The sequence below is a fragment of the Anopheles coluzzii genome, chromosome 3 (assembly GCF_943734685.1).
Source record: "Anopheles coluzzii chromosome 3, AcolN3, whole genome shotgun sequence".
Classification (NCBI taxonomy): Eukaryota; Metazoa; Arthropoda; class Insecta; order Diptera; family Culicidae; genus Anopheles; species Anopheles coluzzii.
The window spans coordinates 8,065,137-8,085,167 of record NC_064671.1 but is presented as its reverse complement, the minus strand read 5'-3'; the positions used below and the strand labels follow the sequence as shown (position 1 = coordinate 8,085,167).

The 20,031-nt window shown below is 47.5% G+C and overlaps 5 protein-coding genes across 7 annotated transcripts; 2 read left to right on the top strand and 3 right to left on the bottom strand.

Annotated features, from left to right (window-relative positions):
• Positions 1-2,266: 2,266 nt before the first annotated feature.
• LOC120958198 (secretion-regulating guanine nucleotide exchange factor) lies at positions 2,267-3,716 on the bottom strand. The gene is made up of 3 exons (XM_040380825.2): positions 3,653-3,716; positions 2,627-3,573; positions 2,267-2,550 (listed from the first exon to the last, which is right to left on the bottom strand). Exons 1-3 carry the CDS (start codon positions 3,662-3,664, stop codon positions 2,469-2,471), a joined length of 1,041 nt encoding a protein of 346 aa, XP_040236759.2. The 5' UTR covers positions 3,665-3,716; the 3' UTR covers positions 2,267-2,468.
• A 289-nt stretch (positions 3,717-4,005) lies between these two features.
• Positions 4,006-4,959, top strand: LOC120958235 (uncharacterized). The gene is made up of 2 exons (XM_040380880.2): positions 4,006-4,342; positions 4,410-4,959. Exons 1-2 carry the CDS (start codon positions 4,120-4,122, stop codon positions 4,919-4,921), a joined length of 735 nt encoding a protein of 244 aa, XP_040236814.1. The 5' UTR covers positions 4,006-4,119; the 3' UTR covers positions 4,922-4,959.
• Positions 4,944-7,096, bottom strand: LOC120958234 (zinc finger protein 668-like). Its single transcript, XM_040380879.2, has 2 exons — positions 6,672-7,096; positions 4,944-6,558 (listed from the first exon to the last, which is right to left on the bottom strand). Exons 1-2 carry the CDS (start codon positions 6,789-6,791, stop codon positions 5,260-5,262), a joined length of 1,419 nt encoding a protein of 472 aa, XP_040236813.2. The 5' UTR covers positions 6,792-7,096; the 3' UTR covers positions 4,944-5,259.
• A 543-nt stretch (positions 7,097-7,639) lies between these two features.
• Positions 7,640-19,439, top strand: LOC120955059 (protein pelota). Its single transcript, XM_040375536.2, has 8 exons — positions 7,640-7,941; positions 8,037-8,133; positions 8,213-8,359; positions 8,439-8,846; positions 8,916-8,985; positions 9,061-9,253; positions 18,197-18,303; positions 18,381-19,439. Exons 1-8 carry the CDS (start codon positions 7,901-7,903, stop codon positions 18,479-18,481), a joined length of 1,164 nt encoding a protein of 387 aa, XP_040231470.2. The 5' UTR covers positions 7,640-7,900; the 3' UTR covers positions 18,482-19,439.
• On the bottom strand, positions 9,281-17,681 carry LOC120955061 (uncharacterized). Of its 3 annotated transcripts, none has more exons than XM_040375539.2 (3): positions 17,134-17,681; positions 11,872-12,728; positions 9,281-9,566 (listed from the first exon to the last, which is right to left on the bottom strand). In XM_040375539.2, exons 2-3 carry the CDS (start codon positions 12,465-12,467, stop codon positions 9,443-9,445), a joined length of 720 nt encoding a protein of 239 aa, XP_040231473.2. In that variant the 5' UTR covers positions 12,468-12,728; positions 17,134-17,681; the 3' UTR covers positions 9,281-9,442. The 3 variants fall into 3 exon arrangements, with proteins under 3 accessions (XP_040231473.2, XP_040231471.2, XP_040231472.2); XM_040375537.2 differs by lacking the exon at positions 17,134-17,681 and adding an exon at positions 15,083-15,464; XM_040375538.2 differs by lacking the exon at positions 17,134-17,681 and adding an exon at positions 15,083-15,464 and having other exon boundaries at positions 11,872-12,725.
• Positions 19,440-20,031: the final 592 nt, after the last annotated feature.

Sequence of the window (20,031 nt, the reverse complement as noted above, 5' to 3'; positions counted from 1 at the left end):
GTAGGTCTGCGCTGCCACTGCCTGTCGATGATGCTGATGCTGGTGATGATGGTACTGCATCTGCGGGTCAATCGTGGCATACTTTGGTGGATAGTAATCCGGCGCAACGGTAGTAGTCGGTGCGATCGGAGCTCCAAGCGTCGGCCCAACCGTGGTCGGATTGTGGCGCATATGATGGTGGGCAAAGTTTTTGCTCGGCGATCGATGGCCACCCTTGGCGGGGGAAGACTTTTTGCTACGATCCGGGAACTTGCGGGACAGCTTCTGGCAGAACAGCAACCACAGCGGTGTAGACGAGGTGGTCGGTGAGGGTGGTGTTGGTTCTCGGGGTGGCATTGCGGTCACCGGTGGATAACTGATGTGGGGATAATGCGCCGGATGCAGATACCCGTCGTGGTACACTGGAACCGGTGCGTATGCAATCGGTGTAGCGTAATGCTGCTGCGGAAGATGTTGATGCGGATGGGAAGGAGTGCTGTAGTAACTTCCGTGGTAGTAGTAAGCCGTTGGATGATGTATCTGCTGGCTGTAATCGACGGTATCGGGTAGCTGGGTTGGTTGGAACGGTTGCTGAACGTACGGAGGAACGATTCCGGGCACGATTCCATCACACTTGCCGCGGCCATGTCGACAAGATTCCCGTTGCTGTTGTTGTTGCTGCTGCTGTTGATGGTACAACCGGTACACTTCCTGCTGGTGTTGCTGCAGATACTGCTGGTAAGGTGTGGGCTGTTCCACGGTGGCCTGATTCATCAGCTGATACTCGTGCCCGTAGCCAACGACCGGATAGTAAAACTGGCGCATCCAAACGGCTGGTGGTGGTGGATTTTTCTCCATCATTTTCTGCTTAATCGCTTCCGGTTTGGTGTACGTATAGGCCGGGAACCAGAACGGTGTACTGTTGCCCGACACCGCCTCCGGAATCTTCGGGATGTACTGTGGCCGCACGGTCGGATTCTCCAGATCGCGCTTCCACCGCGAATAGTACGGTCCATCTTCCGCCGTATCGCCAACGTACAGACAGCAGCGCTCCCGATGGTCGTGATCGCAGTGGAAACAGTACGCCGGACTCGGTGTGGAGCAGCGCGCCATCGGGATGTTGTTGTTCTCGTTCAACATCCTGCTCTCCATGCGCAGGTTTTCCTCCACGCGGCGTATATCACTGATGCACGCATCGGCCGCTTGCGTTACCGCTTCACTGTCGGCGAAGGAGTTGTGATGGCGAGAGTCCACCATCAGATGCCGTTGACGGGAGCGGGATTGCCGTTGATAAGTCGCCGGAACGGTAGGCGCCTCCATAGTCTGCCAGTGGTTGCTGTGGGCCGTGCTGTACTCGACGTATCCGGTACTACTACCGGTCGGCACGGTGCTCGTTGCCATGGGGCTGGAAAACACCTCCGTGTACTGCGGTTGAAATAGAGTGCCGTTCGTCATCGTTGCGGCGGCGGGTTGAACACGTTGACTGCTTAACTCGGACTGCTGACGTTCTTGCTCTGCACAAACTAATGGCAAACTTTTCTTTATATCACACACTGGCACGGCTTCGACACTGCTTCCAAGGCCCATCTAATCGGCAAACGAGCAGATTGAACGAGCACAACCAGAACGCCAAGCGGAACGCCGACAGACAGATGATGATGTTGCTCGTGTAACGATCGCAAGACGAATGATGCTGATCTGCACCGTGACACTGGCATTTAAAACACGCTTCGCACACCCTACCCGCCACGGTGACCCCTAGAGGTACGCGCTACCTGTTACTGCGTGGAGTATGCAAAAATTCCAAGGCCTACTTCTAGCACCTTCTAGCGGGTAGTCAGAAAGGTACAGAACCATCCAGCTTCTGCCAGTGGGTACATTCTAGGCGAAAAACGGAAAAAGGAGTTAGCTAACTTTTAGTTTTACCAGCAAGGTAAAATGAAAGAAAATGCACAAGCCTTCCTTCAGGTTAAATTTTGGGGGGCGTGCCCGTTGTTGTGCTTTTTCTGAAAAATTGGCATCATCAGTTTTTTTTTTTTTTCAAATATTATTACCCCTAATATACACACCAGCCCGTGTGGTAGTGATCAACAAATCTCCAAATATTTGCTATATTGGCTTTTCTTCTGCCTATTGTGTGTGTGCGAGTGTGTGCTCACCGTTTCCTCCAAAATTCGCCAAACACACGGACGGTTGAACCATAAAACGGTAATGTGGACACGGGGTGTGGTGTTCGCTCAAGAAACAGGGGCGTTTCAGGGGCTATTAAGGCACAGAAAGGGAACAATTCATTGGGATCATGTTGCTATTGTGCTCCTTGCTTTCCTTCGCCGTAAGCGTGTTAATTGTGGGTTATTTTGGCTCTTTTTCCAATGGTGCCCGTTTTTATTGCCATTTCTTTGCCATTGTTTTCCAGCCCGTTAATAAATGGGTCGATGGCACTGGCGGGTGATGGAAACGATTGCATTGCGAGATGAATGATGTGTGTGTTAGGTGAATGCCACCGTATAACCAGCACCGCAGATCACCTTCCTCACCGGTACGGAAATGTCTATCGGGGTAGGAACCAATCTGAGGGGAAAAGAAAGGAAAAAGGTCGAAATAAATATGTGTTTTGTCTGTAAATTAGCCTTGTAAATAAACGTACACACTCGCTGTGCTTCCCGTGCCACAGTTGCCATGCTCGTTCCAGCCCCAACAGTACACACGTCCATCGCGTGTCAGTGCTACACCGTGCTGGGATCCCAAACTAAATTCTTTCAGCTCCATTTGGTCCGTTTCTAGTTGAAGCTTTTGTGGAGCTGAGGAACTACTAGTCGGCACCGGTCGTCCAAGCTGTCCGTAATTGTTTCTACCCCATAAATACACGGTCCCATTCACGGTCAGACATCCCGAGTGGGTCCATCCAGATTCAAGCTTTGTAACGTCTTCCGATATGCTGTTCTCTGCCAACCATTGGCTATGTTTGTTGTCGCCAAGGCATTCGATTCGACGGTCGCCAGTTAGCAGCACCAAATGATTGTCTCCACTAACCACATCACGAACGGAGCTTCTATCCCAGAGACATCGAATCACTAGCTTCGATGCAACTTCCAGTGGGTAATCGGCTAGGAATTTACATTTTCCCAACACCCAAACCTTTCCGCTCTCCATCAGCACCGCCATGTACTGTAAACCGAAAGTGACTTTCGCTACAGATCCACCTTCCGGTAGCTCAATCCGTGTGGGTGTTGGGATACTTTTAGCCCCTGCTTGCCCTATCTGCTGCCACACATTCGATCCCCATACGTACAGGTCTCCGGATGCGCTTATTCCTGCCGATGTGTCCCATCCTGCGTACAGCCGCTTGAACCCGAACTCACCGACGGGCTCGAACCGGACACAGTCATTCGCGTGTCCCAAACCAAGCTGGCCTCGGTTGTTCCATCCGCAAGCATACAATCTCCCGCCAACCGTCGCTACAAGCGTGTGGCCACCACCGGCAGCGACACATTCTACATCGCCGCCACGAAACGGCACATCGGTCAATGGTTGCGGGGATTCACATTGTTCCGTCGCGTAGCCCAGTCCCAGCTGGGCATGGCTGTTGGCACCCTGGAGAATGAATTTAACGAAATTAGACCATTAGGTGTAAAAATCCCTTATACATTGCCCCCGCGAACGAAATACGTACCCAGGCGTACATGCGTTCTGTTTATGGATGTTTGTTGTGTTGTTGTTGTTGTTGTGTTGTGATTTTACCGGTTCGCGTAGCCCAAGTGTCAAAAATGTCAAATTCAAATTAGTCAAAAGGGGTTGGCACAAAATCTGTTAAAAAGTGCCCAATACAAATGTACCCGTTGTATTTTTATCTAAAATTTAAAGGCGTTACGAAGACAAACTACCCGTGATCAGCTAAAACATGAAATTAACTCTATTTGTTACCCCCATTTGCAGGGCTCGTACCTGTATGGGCTATTTTCTCAGTTTTGCCTGTGCGCCAAGTGAGCCCTTTTTTGTGGATCCCTTTGCAATTTGTTTATTTACATCTGCAAGAAAAGAACAGAACATAAACAAAGCTACAATGGAGTGCGTTTCTCCCCAAATAGATCATTAATTAGTTATTTAAATTGTGTTTGGGTGTTTTTTTAATGCTTCAAAATGGTTTGCTTGTTTGAGAGTTGTGAAAGCAATAGGCAAACGGCGAAGAAAAACCACGAAAATGGCATTCGATTCATCTCATTCCCCACAACGGACTACACCAGCGAACAGATGCGAAAGCTGGCGAAAAAACGGCTCTACTGGTGGTGCCGAATTTGTGGCGTAGATTTCACCACAACGCTAATCAATCAGCTTCATATTTGCTCACGACATTTCATTAAAGGTACAACATAAACCCTATTAAGTTATATTTAAAGTCCACAAATAATTAATAATTCCCTCGTTTGTAGGTAACTGTGCACCCCTGTGGGATGTCCACAACCCAGACTGGCTGCCAAGTTTATTCATCCCACCGCAAACTCGTGAACCCGTCGACGCATCGACGATAGAAAGCTGCAAAGAGTTCCTGCGCCACGAACAGCTCACCGAAGAATCGATCGCTAACCCACTGCTTGACCAGCGACCCGATCATTCAGCACTTCGAACGCTGCTAATTGATGAAATCATTGCCTACCCGATCGGGCGAACGTACTTCTTGCTCGACGACGAAAGCGACCATTCAACCCCGTCCACGTACAGCGCCAGACAGCTGGCGAAGGAGTTAAAGAAATGTGTGTCCAAATCCACCCCGATCGGAAGCATGGTGCTGGAACGGAACGCACCCGACTGTCCGGAGCGAATGTTCTCGTCCGGCAGCACCGTAACGCAGCTAGATTTGTCCGTCCCGCCACGCTGGGAGACGGAGAAAACCATCATGACGCTGCAGCACAGCGTGCTGGAGCTGCTGAACCATTTGGATTGAGTAAATGCCTTTTGCAGGGATATGCTTGATGAAATCGATTTTTATTTGCTCTTGTTTTTTGTTCAGAAATTTATTTAATAAGAAAAAATGAAGAAATGCGAAAAAGCGATCGGGTGAGTATTATGTTTGTTTGTGCATGCTGAATAAAGAACACGACACGACGAATGGGGGAACCTTTTTGCGTGGTACAAACTACATCCAATACTTGTACGAACGTAAAAATGCGACTCTACTGTCTGCCTTCCTACTCGGGCGGAACAACATCTAGAAGCTTGCCGACGACGACAGACTAACAACAAGCCGATATTAAAACGGATTAAGCGGAGCTGGCCCCCTCTTTACGGCACCCGCTTCCGGTGCTGAGCAAAGGTGTGCAGGAAAAGCTTCCCTCTGGAGATGAACGATTGCGGACAGTGCTTGCACCGGTGCGCTTTGACGCCGGTGTGGGTCCGCTCGTGCACGAGCAGGGCGGCCCGAAAGCGAAACCGCCGCGTGCAGCACGGGCATTCATACTTTGCCTGCAAGTTAAGGTGCGCTCGCTGGACATGGCTGGTTGCTGCTTCCTCCTGCTCTTCTATCGGGTCCTCTTTCACCTCCTGCTCTTCTATCGGGTCCTCTTTCACCTCCTGCTCCTCTTCCATCGGTTCCTCTTTCACCTCCTGCTTTATGGTCTTCACTGGTGGTGGTGGTATTGGTGCCGCCGATTCCTCATCCACAGGCTCCTCCTTAATTATCACATCTTTTGCTTGCTTTTTTGCCACCACCACCGGTTGACACTCGGGCTGATTGACTGTGCCGTGTGTGCTGACCGTACCACCGATCTCCTTTCGCTCCCTCTCCATCGGTTGATCCTTTACCTGCGCCAGCTCCTTCTCGCCGCTCGCCGACCGCCGGGGAATGATGCGATACTCAAGCATTATACCTGCCCCGGCCGGTAGCCGTCCCTCGCCGCCCGAGCAGTCGATCGTGCCGCTGCTGTGCTCGAGAATATCGCTCACGTCCAGCGCCTCGTAGAAGCTTTCGTCCAGCGTCATGGTGCTCTCCTCGATCCGGGGCGACCGAATAATGTTAATAATGCTCGGCTCGATATTGGCAATGTCGAGAAACTTTTCGTGCTCCAGCTCGTGCTGCTTCAAGCAGTCCGCCGAGTAGAACTGCTTCGCGCAGTGCTCACACTTGCCGACCGGTTCCTTCTTCACCTTGTACTTCATCGTGTACGTCTTCTCGCACTTGGTGCGATCGAACGTGATGTCAAAGATGTCCTCGCCCTCCTCCACCGTGCAGTCGAGCTGCAGTATGTGATGCTCCCCGTCGCCGTCCTCCTCGTCCTCCTCGCCAAAGTCACCCACAAACCATGCGTTCTGCTTGAGATTCATCTCGCCCTCCTCCCCGTCCGTGCCCGGCTCCGGCCGCAGATCGATGTCGCACTTGCCCTGCTCCGACTTGTGCGACTTTTCGTGCAGCTCGAGAAAGTCCGGATTGGCGAAGCAGCTGCCACAGTCGAAGCACCTGTACAGCAGGCTCTTCCGCAGCCGCAGCTTCACGTTGTACGTGCGCACCTTCGTCCGGTCGATGCCGTCCGTCTTTTCCGTGCTTTTCTGCAGCGAGGCTATCTTGGCCAGCACTTCCGCCAGTTTCTGGGACAAGTTTTGGGTAGTAAAAGAGAACAAAAAAAATGCCATAAATCGAAACGATTTTGTCACCCCTACTCACTCACACACACACACACACATTCACCCCTTCTTCTTACCTCTTCGCCCGTCTTCAGTGTGCGCTTGGAGCGATTCCGATACTGTCTAATCGGGTTGACCAGCGGTTCGAAGCTTTCGAGCGATTCCATCTTAAACTCCGCGCACGGTTCCTGCTCCATCGTCACTCGTTCACGGGGGGACGGCGGGGGTTGGTTCCGGGTTGGTGCAGTTGTTTAACGCCACCAAGTGCGTTGTGTTGTAATTCACCTTGCGACTGCTCTTCTCGTGGCGTTTGTTTTATTTTTCTTTTCTTTTTCTCTCTCTCCTCTCCAGGGCCAGGGCAAAGCATCCACACGGGGATGCGAAAGCAGCAAGGATTTGCAGCAAAGGGCCGAGAAGAAGCAACACATACGCAGCCAAATGTAAACAACACGCGTTGACAGCCAAGAGGGGAATTTAAATGGCCACCCGTACAACATGGAGAGGATTTTGACGTTCGATTATCGCTGCATCTCGCTCATTTTCTCTACCCTTCCTTTACTTGCCGACGGTGCTCGTTTCAAAGTGCAATTACAATCTTTCCCAGAGTTACGCGAATAATGCGTTCTGGAGACATTCGCGTAACTCGGATTTTCGCGCAAGTCGAATATCACGTTTTAAAGCCAAAATAAACTTGAGTTAAAGTGATTTTTTACTGAATTTAGTTCATTTATTGCTTATTTGATTTTGTCATCCACGCTGCTGTTTGAGAGATGCTAATGTTCCAAACAACCTCGACCACACGGCGTGCTCTCAATACGTTCGATACATTCACTTGAATTCCGTTTAATTTCCTCAATTTTAGGCTTTATTTTTCATAAAAAAGGAATTCAGAATCATTTTCCCAAACAAACCAAATGTCTTGCAACGTACATTTTTTTTCAGAAACCCCAAAAAGGTTCGCTCTCTACCAAACCAACCCCACACAAACAAGCTGTCAAGGGAAACTTCGCGCCATCTGTGGCCCATATTTTCGCCAGTCAGCCCGCCAGTGACATTTTAACCAAAACAGCAAATATTTTCGAACGTGGAAACACTTGCGGGTCCGGACGACGTGCGATTTCGATGCGATTAGGGAAACAAATTAACCGGCAAAAATGTTCAGAACTTTGCCCAGGAAAACGTACCGCCCGCACCGTTTGTGACCGTTTCATGTGTCTAAGTGGTAATTAAAACCTGCCTCCTTTCCTTCCTGCTTCCGAACAAGTAAGCCGAGAGACAGCTCACAGTGCCCCTGGCATCTGCCACGATGAAGCTGATCCGCAAGAACGTCGACAAAACGGGCGATGGGTAGGTATCATGCCAAAGGAGCGAGAAGTGATGAGAGAAAATATGTGGCGGATGTTATATTTATTGTTGTTTCCCGTTCGCCTTCGCCCAAACAGGAGTGTTGTCCTGGTGCCCGAAGATCCGGAGGATATGTGGCATGCGTACAATCTAATCGCAGAAGGCGACCAAGTCCGCAGCAGCACGATCCGGAAGGTATGTAGAAACGATCAAGTAAGCGTTGCTTAAATGAAAGCCACACTCTAATCAAGGGAGTTCCTTTTCCTTCCAACAGGTACAAAATGAATCCTCCACGGGGTCATCCAGCAGCAGCCGCGTTCGCACGACACTCACAATTAGCGTCGAGACGATAGATTTCGACACGCAGGCTCAAGTGCTGCGCCTCAAAGGCCGCAACATTGAGGAGAACCAATTCGTAAAGGTAAAATGGCACTTCATACAAGTCCAGCAAGCATTATTTTCAATTCGAACGACTCCTTTGCGTCTCCTTCCCACTCCAGATGGGCGCCTATCACACGATCGATCTGGAGGTGAACCGTGCCTTCACGCTCACCAAGCCGGAGTGGGACTCGATCGCGCTGGAACGCATCGAGATGGCGTGTGACGTCACGCAGAATGCCGATGTGGCGGCCGTCATCATGCAGGACGGGCTGGCGCACGTCTGCCTGATCACGTCCAGCATGACGCTGGTGCGGAGCAAGATCGATGTGGCGATCCCGCGCAAACGCAAGGGCTACGTGCAGCAGCACGAGAAGGGCCTGAACAAATTCTACGAGGCGGTGATGCAGGGAATCATGCGGCACGTTAACTTCGACGTGGTCAAGTGTGTGCTGATCGCGTCGCCCGGCTTCGTGAAGGATCAGTTCTACGAGTATATGTTCCAACAGGCTGTAAAGACTGACAACAAGGTGCGCATTGCGCGAGATTTAATAATGTGGGATGTGGATTTTAAACACACATTTTTCTTACACTTCCAGGTGCTGATAGATAATAAAAGTAAATTTATGCTGGTTCATTCGTCCTCAGGATTCAAGCATTCTCTCAAAGGTATGTATCGATTGATCCCCAAAATGGTCCCGCCGAGCAATAGTTTCATGTAGCAATTCTTTTTTATTATTTCAGAGGTCCTACAAGATCCGGCCGTAATCGCTAAAATGTCCGACACCAAGGCGGCCGGTGAGGTGAAAGCGCTGGAAACTTTCTACACCACGCTACAGCTCGAACCGGCAAAGGCGTTTTACGGCAAAAAGCACGTCTGCAAGGCAGCTGACGCTCAGGCAATTGAAACGCTGCTAATTTCGGACAATCTTTTCAGGTCAGTGAACACACACCTTTTGGGGGGTTTATTTTATGATCTTTCTTTTAGGTATTATTGTTTTTTTTTCTTGGCAATATGGAACGGATTCATCCGGAGAAGATGTTCTAAATCTAGTCTTTTAAAGATAATTCTAGGAAGTGTGTGTCTGTGAGGGGGAATCATCCATTAAGTGTTGAGCCCGTTCTTTTAGATCTGCAACGGTGGCAGCACGATCTGATTTGTTGATGGTTTATCGTACCCAAAGATGTTGCGATCGTAGCTGCGCTGGTAGCTTAATCGATTGTCCAACTGCTTGTGGTGATTAGAATATCTGAAAAAAAGAGAGAAAAAGGGATTTTTTTACATTAAATAAATGCACTTCATGCCATTGTACTTAAGGATGTAAAATCCTTCACCACCAGTTCCATCCATGGACCAATAGCCAATAAATCAACAACCCTTTTGTGTTAATACATTCAAGGCATCGGATTTATTGGCTGTTCGATTGCCTCCTCGTCAGAAAGGACACCGAAAGGGGAGGAGAAAGATTTAAATGAAGATAAATTTACATTGACCTTTTCGTTTGCTTCCACTCCCCCTCAGCGACGCATTTGCATATAAGACACACTCGCACTGGGGTAATTGTTATTCAATATCTCCTCCTATCGTGGACCTTCTTCGCGGACCATGGGGTAATGTGCCCATCCAAAAATGGGCAGCTGTGCGAAATTAAACCCTGTGCCAACCAACAAAAAGAAAATGTTTCCACCTCCGTTCGCATTGCCAAAACCAAAAAACAAAACCCCTACTGCTGCTGCTAGCGAATTTCATTTAATGTATCGCATCCGCGTGAATGGAGCACAACGGCACACAGCTCGATCACAGCAGGAACAAATGTACCATTAAACAATCGAACCACTCTGATTGAACGACTCCCATGGCCCATGGTAGGTAATTTGATTATCGACGTGTAGGAGACATGTATTGGAACGTTTTCAGTCACGCTAGGGTTTGTTGAGCATGAATTTGTTGTGCACTCCTCGCCCTGTAGCGTTTTTCGAATTCGGTTTCAAGCATATCAATGGGGCCCCCGTGGTGCAGCACACCCATAATTTATTGTTTCACGAAAGGCACGCCAAGCAGTGTGTCTTGTCTTGAGGCCACGGGCAATAAGCACATACCGTCATGCAGATGAGCGCAAACAAATCGAATGATCATTCGACCAATAAACGGCGCTTGAAGTGATCCACTTTGCCGGATCGTACGCTAATTGACGAACACAAGTAGCGACACGGACACGGAGACGGTTTGAAGTATTCTCGCCAATCTTAAGCACAGCTCCCCCCCCAAGTTTCCGATAACTCACTGAAGTAGCGCTATAATATTAGCTCAATTACGCCACGGTGCTTATCGCCAAATCCCCAATTCGCAGTCACGAAGAAGCGCTGAAGAGACACGTATAATGGGGGGACAAAACACAGTGATAAGAAAAAGGGAAAGGTGTTTGGCTGAATTTTCCAACATTCCCTACTTTGTTATCAGCATTTAGCATTTCAAACTGGAATCCCAATTTTGCCAACTCGAGGGGCTGGGAGTACTTCCGCTATTGCTCGACTTACATCATTTACACACGGACGGTTCGATAAGACGACCGGCAGACGGGCAGTGTGCAGTGTACGTAGTGACATGCTCGAGTTACGCACTGCTATCGGGGTGCATTTGTGTTTTGTACAGTACATCAAGCAGTTAATGCCCCTGCCGTTCGACCGATATGCCGATGGCGTTGGTTGGCTGTGATGTATCGTTTCAAGTGTTGATAATGCGATACTTGCACATGGAATTGTTTGCATTTGTAGATCTACAACACATTCCTCGTGGCACAGTATCGTTAACATTCCAACCTGATATATATATTCCAATAGGAAATGGAGCTTTGAATTCTTCGCATCATTTCCAACAAACAAACAAATAAGCACGGCAACCCAGTTTAAGTTGCCACTGAAGCAAAACTAATCCCTGCCCCCCTAGCGCGTTGGCCAAAAACACAATCACAGTGGCGGAGGCCTAATTCCCTCCCTTCTTCCAAAGCATTATGCAAAAGCAAAAAAAGCTTTAGCACGAATTAAAAAGCTAACGCTGACCCAGCAAACATGCCAGGCCGGGGACAGCCCGCCCCCTCCCCCTCTCAAGCCATCTGTTTTCTATGACCCATTTGCATATACCAGTTGCCAATAGTGTTTTTGTTTTACTATTGTGCCAACGCGATACACTAAGGCGCTTTTGGTGGCGTTCGTCGTACACATACACTCACTCTAAACTGGTTCATCCCCGCCATGTGTTGCTTGGTGCGCATTTTACAATGCTTGGACTGCTCTGCTCTGATCTACTTAGAATCGAAACCTCTTTTTTGCATATAATTTTGGTGCGTTTTCTAAACACAATCTTACGTCGTTCATGCCTCAAACTCAAATCAACTCCCTGTAGTGTGTAAAAAACGATCAATCAAAACCGTATCTCTCACCGTGTCACCCGCTCCCTTATCTAATAAAAAGGTATGTAAAAATGGTGTGGGAGTATGGAGTAGTACAAAGTAAAAGGTGTCTTTTGCCGTGACACTTGCAGCACACGCCACCCACCTGCACTGTTGCTGTAGAACGAGCGAACCTGGCCTGCTGCCGCCAGTAGCTTCCGATTGAGGTCTCGTACCGCCGCCGGATGATCGTGCGGCAAGCAATCGCGTGGCAGCAGCTGCTGGCGGTGACGGCCCACAGATTCCACTGCTGGCCGGTTTTTGATAGGCGGCCGTTGAAGACCACCCGCCCGCAGTCGATACCATCGGCTGACGCCGACCACCAGTGTCAGGCGCTGTACCGAACCGACCGGATCCCGAAATCTGTGGGGGTGATTTACTGCAGTGACCTCTCGCCGGTGCGCTCGTTATATCATGTTCGGTTTTATTGCTCACTCTCCTGCTGTTGCTGCTGCTGACAGATCCGTGACGATCGTTATTGCTGGTGGGATATCCCGCGTTCCGTATTGTGAGGTTGTATAAGCATTTGTTTAACTTGCTGTTGCCTGTGCCGTTGGCTGAATCACATGTACCCGGGCTCGTTCGATCGAGGCCCATGGTCAAAACGGGACGTCCGGTTGGGCCGATGTAGTAGTCCGGCTTGCGTTCCGGCACGGGTAGCTGACTTACTGCTGCTCCTCTACCCTGTGTACTAGGTGGCATTCTTTCTGTGCACCGTTTGTGGAGAGCAAGAATGGAATTCTTGCGGAACTTGCAATGATTTTTCCAGCTTCTCGCTCTCCCTCTATCTTTCTTTATTTGTTACTCTCCAGCTCTCTGGTTCCAAGGTCAACGACTCCTCCACTCTGCTGTACACCGTTGTACGTACGATCGCGATCTGAGTGATCTTTTTTCCCCCCCCCCCCCCCCGGTGTTTCGGTGTTTTATTGTTAGGAGAAAAGGCTGTAGCTTCGGCTCCGACTGCTTTGGAAATTGAAGAGAAGAATGGAAGCAAAGGAAAAGGTAATTTAGCTTTGTTAAGCAAAAAGAGTTCGATGGGAAGATGTAGGAGAAGAATGAAGTAAAGCGATTTAATATTTATAACATTGTGTGCTTTTTCGGCGACGGGGGGGGTTTGGACTAAGAATAAGACTTTAGGATGCATATTTTGAATGCAAGTTAACTGTAATGCTTTATAACCAACAATCAAAACAAAGAATGGTGATCTTCATACGCGATCTTTGAAAGATCACGATCGACGAAGGCAACGAATGGACAGGAGAGTAATCTTGAAGTTACTGATGCAAAACAGACTCTCCCACCGCCCTCCCTGCACACGGATTTGTTGGTACAGACACGCTATCTTCGCCATCTCTAATTACTGTGTCTTTCCTTGTCTAATTATATGTTTCTCCCTTTGGAGGTGTGCTATACTTGCAAGCAGCGGCAGTTGGAGCCATATGGTAGATGTAACGTTTTATCTAATGTAGTCAATTCTACATGGTTCAAGATAAGGATTTTATTGAGTTGTAGAACTCCTTCACTTTTAAACGATATTGGAAGTTCACATCGTTTCATTTCCTGGAAGTTCCTGGAAGTAGATGGAAGACTAACTCATTGTGATCTAACAAGGGATCACGAACCTATCGTCATGTCTGCTTTTCGATGAATTTGTCACCTAAAAGCTCCCCCCTAAGTTGACTCAGCACATTTTACCTCATACAAATCCGTCGTCAGACACGGACTTTAAATGTTGAGCCACGCAACACAACACAACGTGCACGTTTGTGGAATTCCATCAGACCTTGACGGATTCTCTCGGGACTGGACGACGCACAACGGACACACAAAAGGACGCGATAAGAATTTTAATCTTTCATCTGGCGACGGATTGTTCTCTTGTTGGGCGGTTCTCCGCCCAAATACTCCCAAGTCACAAACAAATCTTTGCCGGGGTGGTGTGTTACGTACACGGCGCGCTGCCCTGAGTAGGCAGCTGCCAAGAAATAAAAACCGGAATTTTGCGTGGTGATCGCGAATATGAGTGAGTTTCTCTAATGGATCTGTAAGAACTGGGAATGTTACTGGGGCGGATACAGAGCGCTGCTCTCTGTCAGCTGTATGTGCCAGTGTCCACGCATGTCCAAGATTGGGTACGGGGGAGATCATTGTTTGTACAACAAAACCCACCCACCGCCCCCATTGGGTTCTAGAAACACCGCGCCGCGCCGTTCCGAGCAGCACTGTGGAGGAAGGATCGCATTTCACTAAGAGAGATCACCCGGTTTTGGAAACACAATCTCGCGCCACAAGATACGGGGCCCGCGCAAAAGGTCGCGCATTCTATCACGGAAGGTTGAGTTTGTTGCTATGGGATACCGAGCCTCGCGTATATGGTCTCGTACCGATCAGAGGAGCTTTGCAGTTAATTACACTCTGTTTCCCCGGTGAGAGGTGGCCTCCTACGACTAATTACAAGCTGTAATATGATAAATCTCCTGCGGCACTTAGCTCCATTAGACTGTCGTTCTAACGATATAGCGCAAAGGAGAGGGGTGATTGCATTTCCTTTCCTTTTTTTTCTTGTTTCACTGCATTCGCAAATCAATCACACCCGATCTGTCACGAACATTGCACTTTGCACGATTTTTCACCGTGAAGGAAACCCCCACTCAGACAGACCAGACGTATGAGAGGGATGGGGGCGGCTGTCATTATGCCGCGATGATTTTCCCCGAGGGGCGCGCGCAGAGAAAGCGAGCGTGACAGATCGGTTTATGAGTGGTTCGAATTTTCCGCTGTGTTGTGGTGCGCAGTTTACATCAATTAAATCAGCGTGGTTGCGCCACCTTCGTCCCCCCACCGGGGGGTTCCCCAAACTCGCCGGGGTGCAATTGAAAACCATGTGCGCGCATCATTAGACGCAAACGGTCTAGATGGGTGAGGCAAAAAATGAGAGAGAGAAATCGTAGTCGTCTCGCGGTAGCATAAAAAGAAAGCATCAAATGAAGCGACAAACACAGACACACACACATACACAAACATAAACACACACGGGGGACTTTCTCCTCTGGCACATCTGCACAAACAGTCCACTGTATTGTTTGGGGCCGGGGCCGTCACACACGTGCCGCTGATCAGCGTAACACACAAAGTCGGCGACGAAAATACAAACACGACAGACAAACGCACACACACACTGTTGCTTCCTGATGTGTGTAGATTGCTTCGTCTTTCTATTGCTTTTTCTTTGCCCTTTTCAACGCGCATTTAAATCGGTAAAACGTGACTTTCGCGTGACACCCTCAGAAACGAGAAGGGAATTTGGTTGTGTTTACCTTAATGTACAACTTTTACTTTTCTTCCGTTTGGGCTGGCACACACAACTGAGGATTTCAGTGTTATAACCTTTGCCGGATTTTGCTTTCCCTTTGCTGAGGACACCTTTTTTTCAAATAAATCTTTACGAAATAGGACACTTCTTGAATAACTCTTCACCGAACTTATTCTGCTTCATTTTGCTACGGCTACGATTACGAACGGTGGAAGGTTCTTTTTGCTCCGCTTCACGCAATCTTCGAGCGCTTCGAACCGGTTGCTGCGATCGCGCGTCCCTTACTACATTGTGTTGACGATGTGTGCCGCGTAGAAGTACGAGCGAACGCAACCGACTTGCGCCGCCGCCTTGTAGATAGGGATGTGCGGCAAGCGTATGTGATTCAGTAAAATGTTGACTCTCTCGCTGGAGAGCGTTTAACGGAGCAAAAGATAGGCAGCTAGATGCTGTCGAATATTTGAAACATTTGTATGTAATTTTAAATCTTTTTTTTATTTTTATCCTACATTGGATAACTTATGTTAGATGGTCTCCAAAAATAATTAATTATGATCAATTGATTTTTTTTTATATAAATTAGAAATCAACAAATTCTTCTAAATGGATATCGATTCTGTGAATTGCCCTTAAAAAGTAAACATTAAAAATTAAAAATTCAAACATTTTACTTTGAATCTATTTCAAATCACCGTGCCCATCTCTCAGTTTGGTTGCTGTAGAAACCGACGCTATCTACCCGGTGGCGAGAGAGGTTTTTGCGAGCGAACCGGTTCGCTCTTGGAATTTCCTAGCTCATCTAACATTCTCTCGCTCTTCAACTTCGAAGCGAGACCGGTTTTCAGACACGCCGTGGCGGTAAACCGGTCGTCCGGCAGACCTCCGGATTCCCATTGATCTACATAAACCTCGTCTTGTTCTGGATCTTCCGATATGTTGCAACAGTAGTACAAAGCAAGGGCCTCAAGGGCTCTAACTGAGCTGATTTTGAACAGATTTGTGGTGAGAGTTTGCTACCAGCATATTCTTCCTCCATGGAACAATTAGACCTAGACGATGCAAGTAAAACCTATAAAAAAATCACTCCACAGACCATTGATGACATAACAGCATAAGTCCAGAAGGGGGATCATCGCCTGTCGAATCATTCAGTATTGAATCTGCATTAATTTTAAAAACGTTTGTTCTGGGTTTGATTTTGAAAAATTCTTCTTCCAACCCAAAATGTAATCACCAAAATGAGGACAGTGTCTTTTTTACGGTTTGGAGTTACCGCATTTACCGGTACCTGATGATAATGTGCCAAGCAAACATACCACGCGCGCTCTCAATCACTATCCCATTTTTAACGGTTCCATCCCGCAAAACCGGTCTGCAAAAAATACATCGCACCCCGTTAGCATGCTGCGGCTTGCTTGGTTTAAGTATCGTTGCTACTAGCAACTGGAAGGCAGGTATGTTGCAACGAGAGCACATCACCCTGTCCCGAGCTGTTCTTCCTCAGTGGTGGCTTTTTGCTGGAATCACACGATTCCAAGGTGACAAGCGCGCCTCGCAGACACTCGCACAGATATTACTCCCTTTCCCCCCGGCTGATTTTTGCACAGATTTGTGCCTAAAAGATTGGGAAATATTGGCGGGGTGAAGCTATAATTACTTACACCAACAACACCCTGCACCGTACCGTGCGCGCCTCTACGCCTTAATCCCGGCCTTTCACGCGACGACTTTAATGCTCCTTCTCCACCAATATGGTACCGGCCAAATTGCCGCTGGCCATATTTATTGGTGCCGTTGCACTTTGGCCCACCGAGCGGCGGCACTGATTCAAGCAGTGCAGCTAATAATTACCGTGGTTTGTGTGGGGTGTTTTAACTTGTGAAGACGAACAGACAGAATCCACAAGCTGCGCAAGTCCGTCCAGTCCAGTTGGTTCAGCTTAACATGTGCACATCATGACCCACAATACATCCGGAGCTCAGCTAGAATGCATCCCCGAGGAATGTGCACTTGATGATGCCCCCTTTAAACACACACACACACGTACATACACACCTTCTCTTAAGATCGATTGCTGTAAACAAAATAGATCTTTTCACTTTCCGTAAGATTTACGCTAACAATGTTTCTCGAGCTGCGAGCTGTTTTGCGATGTTGTTTACTTTCCGTCCGCTACGTCTTCCGGAGATGGGATTTTGGGAAGCCGTTGGCATGAAAACACAAGAACGGAAAGCCGCGTAGTTGGCTGGCTATTTCTTCAACCACAGCAACACGACGTTTGCCAGTCGTTGGACTCGTTGGACCCATGCAAATGCTGATGCAGGGTGGCAATAAATGGAAAATCTGGCACGAGAAACACGTTGAACCGATGCGCTACCGAAACTCCGAAACTCGTACGGCGTAGAGGAAGGGTCTTTATAAATAGATCCCTGTCTTCGCGGTCTCTATTTTTCCCCAAAAAACCACAAAACATCGCCGCCGCGCACTCATAAATCGTCATCGTTGCGATGGTCACGTTTTCCGTGTTTACTAGATGGCAAAGGACCCGTCGTCGTCGGGCAACGGGAGAAGGGAGAAGTATTACCAGTTTGCGTCGGTTGCTGCGATGTGCCGGGAATGCGAGAATCAGGTGATGCTTTTAAATGATCTCTCTGAGCTGAAATTTACGATCAGGAAAGAGGTTTCCAAAAATATCTTCCAATACAATCCAAAGCATACCTACCTCCTACTAAACAGTTCCAAATTTGAAATGGGTTGAAGAGTATCGCTTCACTAAAGGTTACCTGTACCTGTTACCTGTAACACCCAACAAGTAAGACTTTGGAAAAGGCAACGCGTAGACGCAATCAACAACACAACAGAGTTTGGGCGTAACCTTTAGTAGGTGAATCATACGCCGAAATGGCAGCAAAATGTCGTAAAAACGGCGTCGCTTTCCCTATTTTTAGAAGATCTTGTTGTCTTGGTGTTTTTTCCGTGATTTGTGAACGACCTAATGGCGTCTAAAACCTAACATTGCCGTGCCGTCTGGGAAGTTCTCACCGGGTGTCGTTTTCGTCACGGGTTTTCGTGGACTTTAGGATCTGATGTTTTCTTCTTCTCCCTGTATTCTACACAGATGCCAAGATTTGGCCACACGCAAAGAGTACGTCCAGCTGGTAGAATCGGTTCGGGATTCTGGTGGCGAGGTCAAAATATTCTCCAGTATGCATGTCTCCGGCGAACGTAAGTACTTCCCCCCTTTGCAATCATTTGGGAGAGAGCTCCTTAATAATATCTCTTTATTCTACCGTCGTTACCAGAACTCGCCCAGCTCACCGGTGTGGCGGCAATCCTGCGCTTCCCAATGCCAGAACTCGAGGACAGCGGTAACGAAGGAAGCGATGGGTCCGAGTCGGATTGAACACAGACAGAGACCCACGCTGCAGCGTTTGTGTCCCTCTCCTTACGACCGCTAACTAAGTGTATTTGTCTAGTTTGTGTGCTTTTACTGCTTAAGAGTTAACGTATTCGCGTGGGTTTGATTTATACCGTAGTGGGGGGAGGTCGGTCATAAGAATCATAAAACTTGAATTGTGTCGTATGTTTTTCCTTTCTGTGACAATCAGCTCCGCTTAGTTGCAGACATTATTATACGTTTTTTTTTAATTCACATGATAATAATATCCATATTTTAATTATTTTCAACATCTTTTTTTTGCTGACCACATACATTCAGGGACATTTAGGGACACAAGCAATATTAGCTAGGTATTATCCATTTTGCTCACGGTGTTTGTTGTTTTCCTTGCGGTTGCTGACGATTTGTTATTTTTATCTTAACTTCTTTTTCCCTAATTACTCCCGATACACCCAACTTTTAGGGCTGCGATGAATCACAGAATGTGGATATATTCAGCGATAGCATGATAGCCTAATTGAAACTCATTATTTCAATTACTGAGATGACCCATAGTACATAGAGAAAAGTAAAAAAGGAATAGGACGGACGCGTTGTTAAAGTATGAAGCAAAACACACACAAAACTTACAAACCAGACCACTCAGGATAATATCTACAGAATACTGCAATAATGATTATAACGCTAATTGTAAATAAATGGATTGACTCTTCCGAGCTAAATTGTAATCATCCGACACGAACAAGCTATTAGTTAAACACATTGGATGTGTATTAAGCGTAGAGCAAACGACACACAAACGACTTTGTTAACACGAAACTCGTAAGAAAAAGCCACTGGAAAAGAGGTTCTTCTACCATAGTTGCACGAATGCAACGACAGATATGATGTCAGAATATGTCGATTTAATTGCGATGCGGAAACAACGATGTTAGCAATATACTCATCTAATTTCATCTTACTTAACACTTTAGCTCTTTCCTTTCTTTTTTTGAGAAAATAAAACTCGTTTTTTATTTGTTTTTGCTACACATTCGCGTACGATAGCGCTTTATTTAAGTTCTTCGGGATGTGTTTTAGTAACAACAACAACAGTGCTGAGTAATAGTTATAAATAGTAACAATCTGGGATTGATAAACCTTTTTAGTTTTGTTTCCTTCATTTTGTTGGTGCGTTTAACGCGGTTTAATGCTCGCGACGGTTGGTCGTTGTACCAAACATATTTGTTTGATTGTTGTGCCTCACTCACACTATTCTCATGTCGCATAACGAAAGAGATTTTGTACAATGTTATTATAGCTGCAAGCCAGATAATGGAGAGCCCTTTGCATTTTCACCTTCTGTTTTTGGATTCATTTTTGCGAGGACTGCACTCACTGGAGAATTTCCTTTATAACGGAACAATAATCACAATGTAATGTAAGGCACTTACTTTGCTTCAGTGTTTTAGATTGTTTTCTACAACACGGGGCTCCCTTCTAACTTCATCGCCCACTGATAGAGGTAGCGCTCTGGATGGAAGTTTTTTTTTCATGGAAGGCACATTTTTCAA

Bases quoted from the DNA above. Each gene is read 5' to 3' on its own strand.
- LOC120958198 (XM_040380825.2), bottom strand. The intron at 2,551-2,626 runs GTACGTTTATTT...TTTTCCCCTCAG, and splicing joins ACGGGAAGCACAGCGAGTGT to ATTGGTTCCTACCCCGATAG.
- LOC120958235 (XM_040380880.2), top strand. From the start codon at position 4,120: ATGGTTTGCTTGTTTGAGAGTTGTGAAAGCAATAGGCAAACGGCGAAG. The intron at 4,343-4,409 runs GTACAACATAAA...CCTCGTTTGTAG, and splicing joins CTCACGACATTTCATTAAAG to GTAACTGTGCACCCCTGTGG.
- LOC120958234 (XM_040380879.2), bottom strand. From the start codon at position 6,791: ATGGAGCAGGAACCGTGCGCGGAGTTTAAGATGGAATCGCTCGAAAGC. The intron at 6,559-6,671 runs GTAAGAAGAAGG...AACTTGTCCCAG, and splicing joins CACTGAAGACGGGCGAAGAG to AAACTGGCGGAAGTGCTGGC.
- LOC120955059 (XM_040375536.2), top strand. From the start codon at position 7,901: ATGAAGCTGATCCGCAAGAACGTCGACAAAACGGGCGATGG. The intron at 8,986-9,060 runs GTATGTATCGAT...TTATTATTTCAG, and splicing joins ATTCAAGCATTCTCTCAAAG to AGGTCCTACAAGATCCGGCC. The intron at 18,304-18,380 runs GTAAGTACTTCC...CGTCGTTACCAG, and splicing joins TATGCATGTCTCCGGCGAAC to AACTCGCCCAGCTCACCGGT.
- LOC120955061 (XM_040375539.2), bottom strand. From the start codon at position 12,467: ATGCCACCTAGTACACAGGGTAGAGGAGCAGCAGTAAGTCAGCTACCC. The intron at 9,567-11,871 runs GTGGGTGGCGTG...TCTTTTTTTCAG, and splicing joins GTTCTACAGCAACAGTGCAG to ATATTCTAATCACCACAAGC.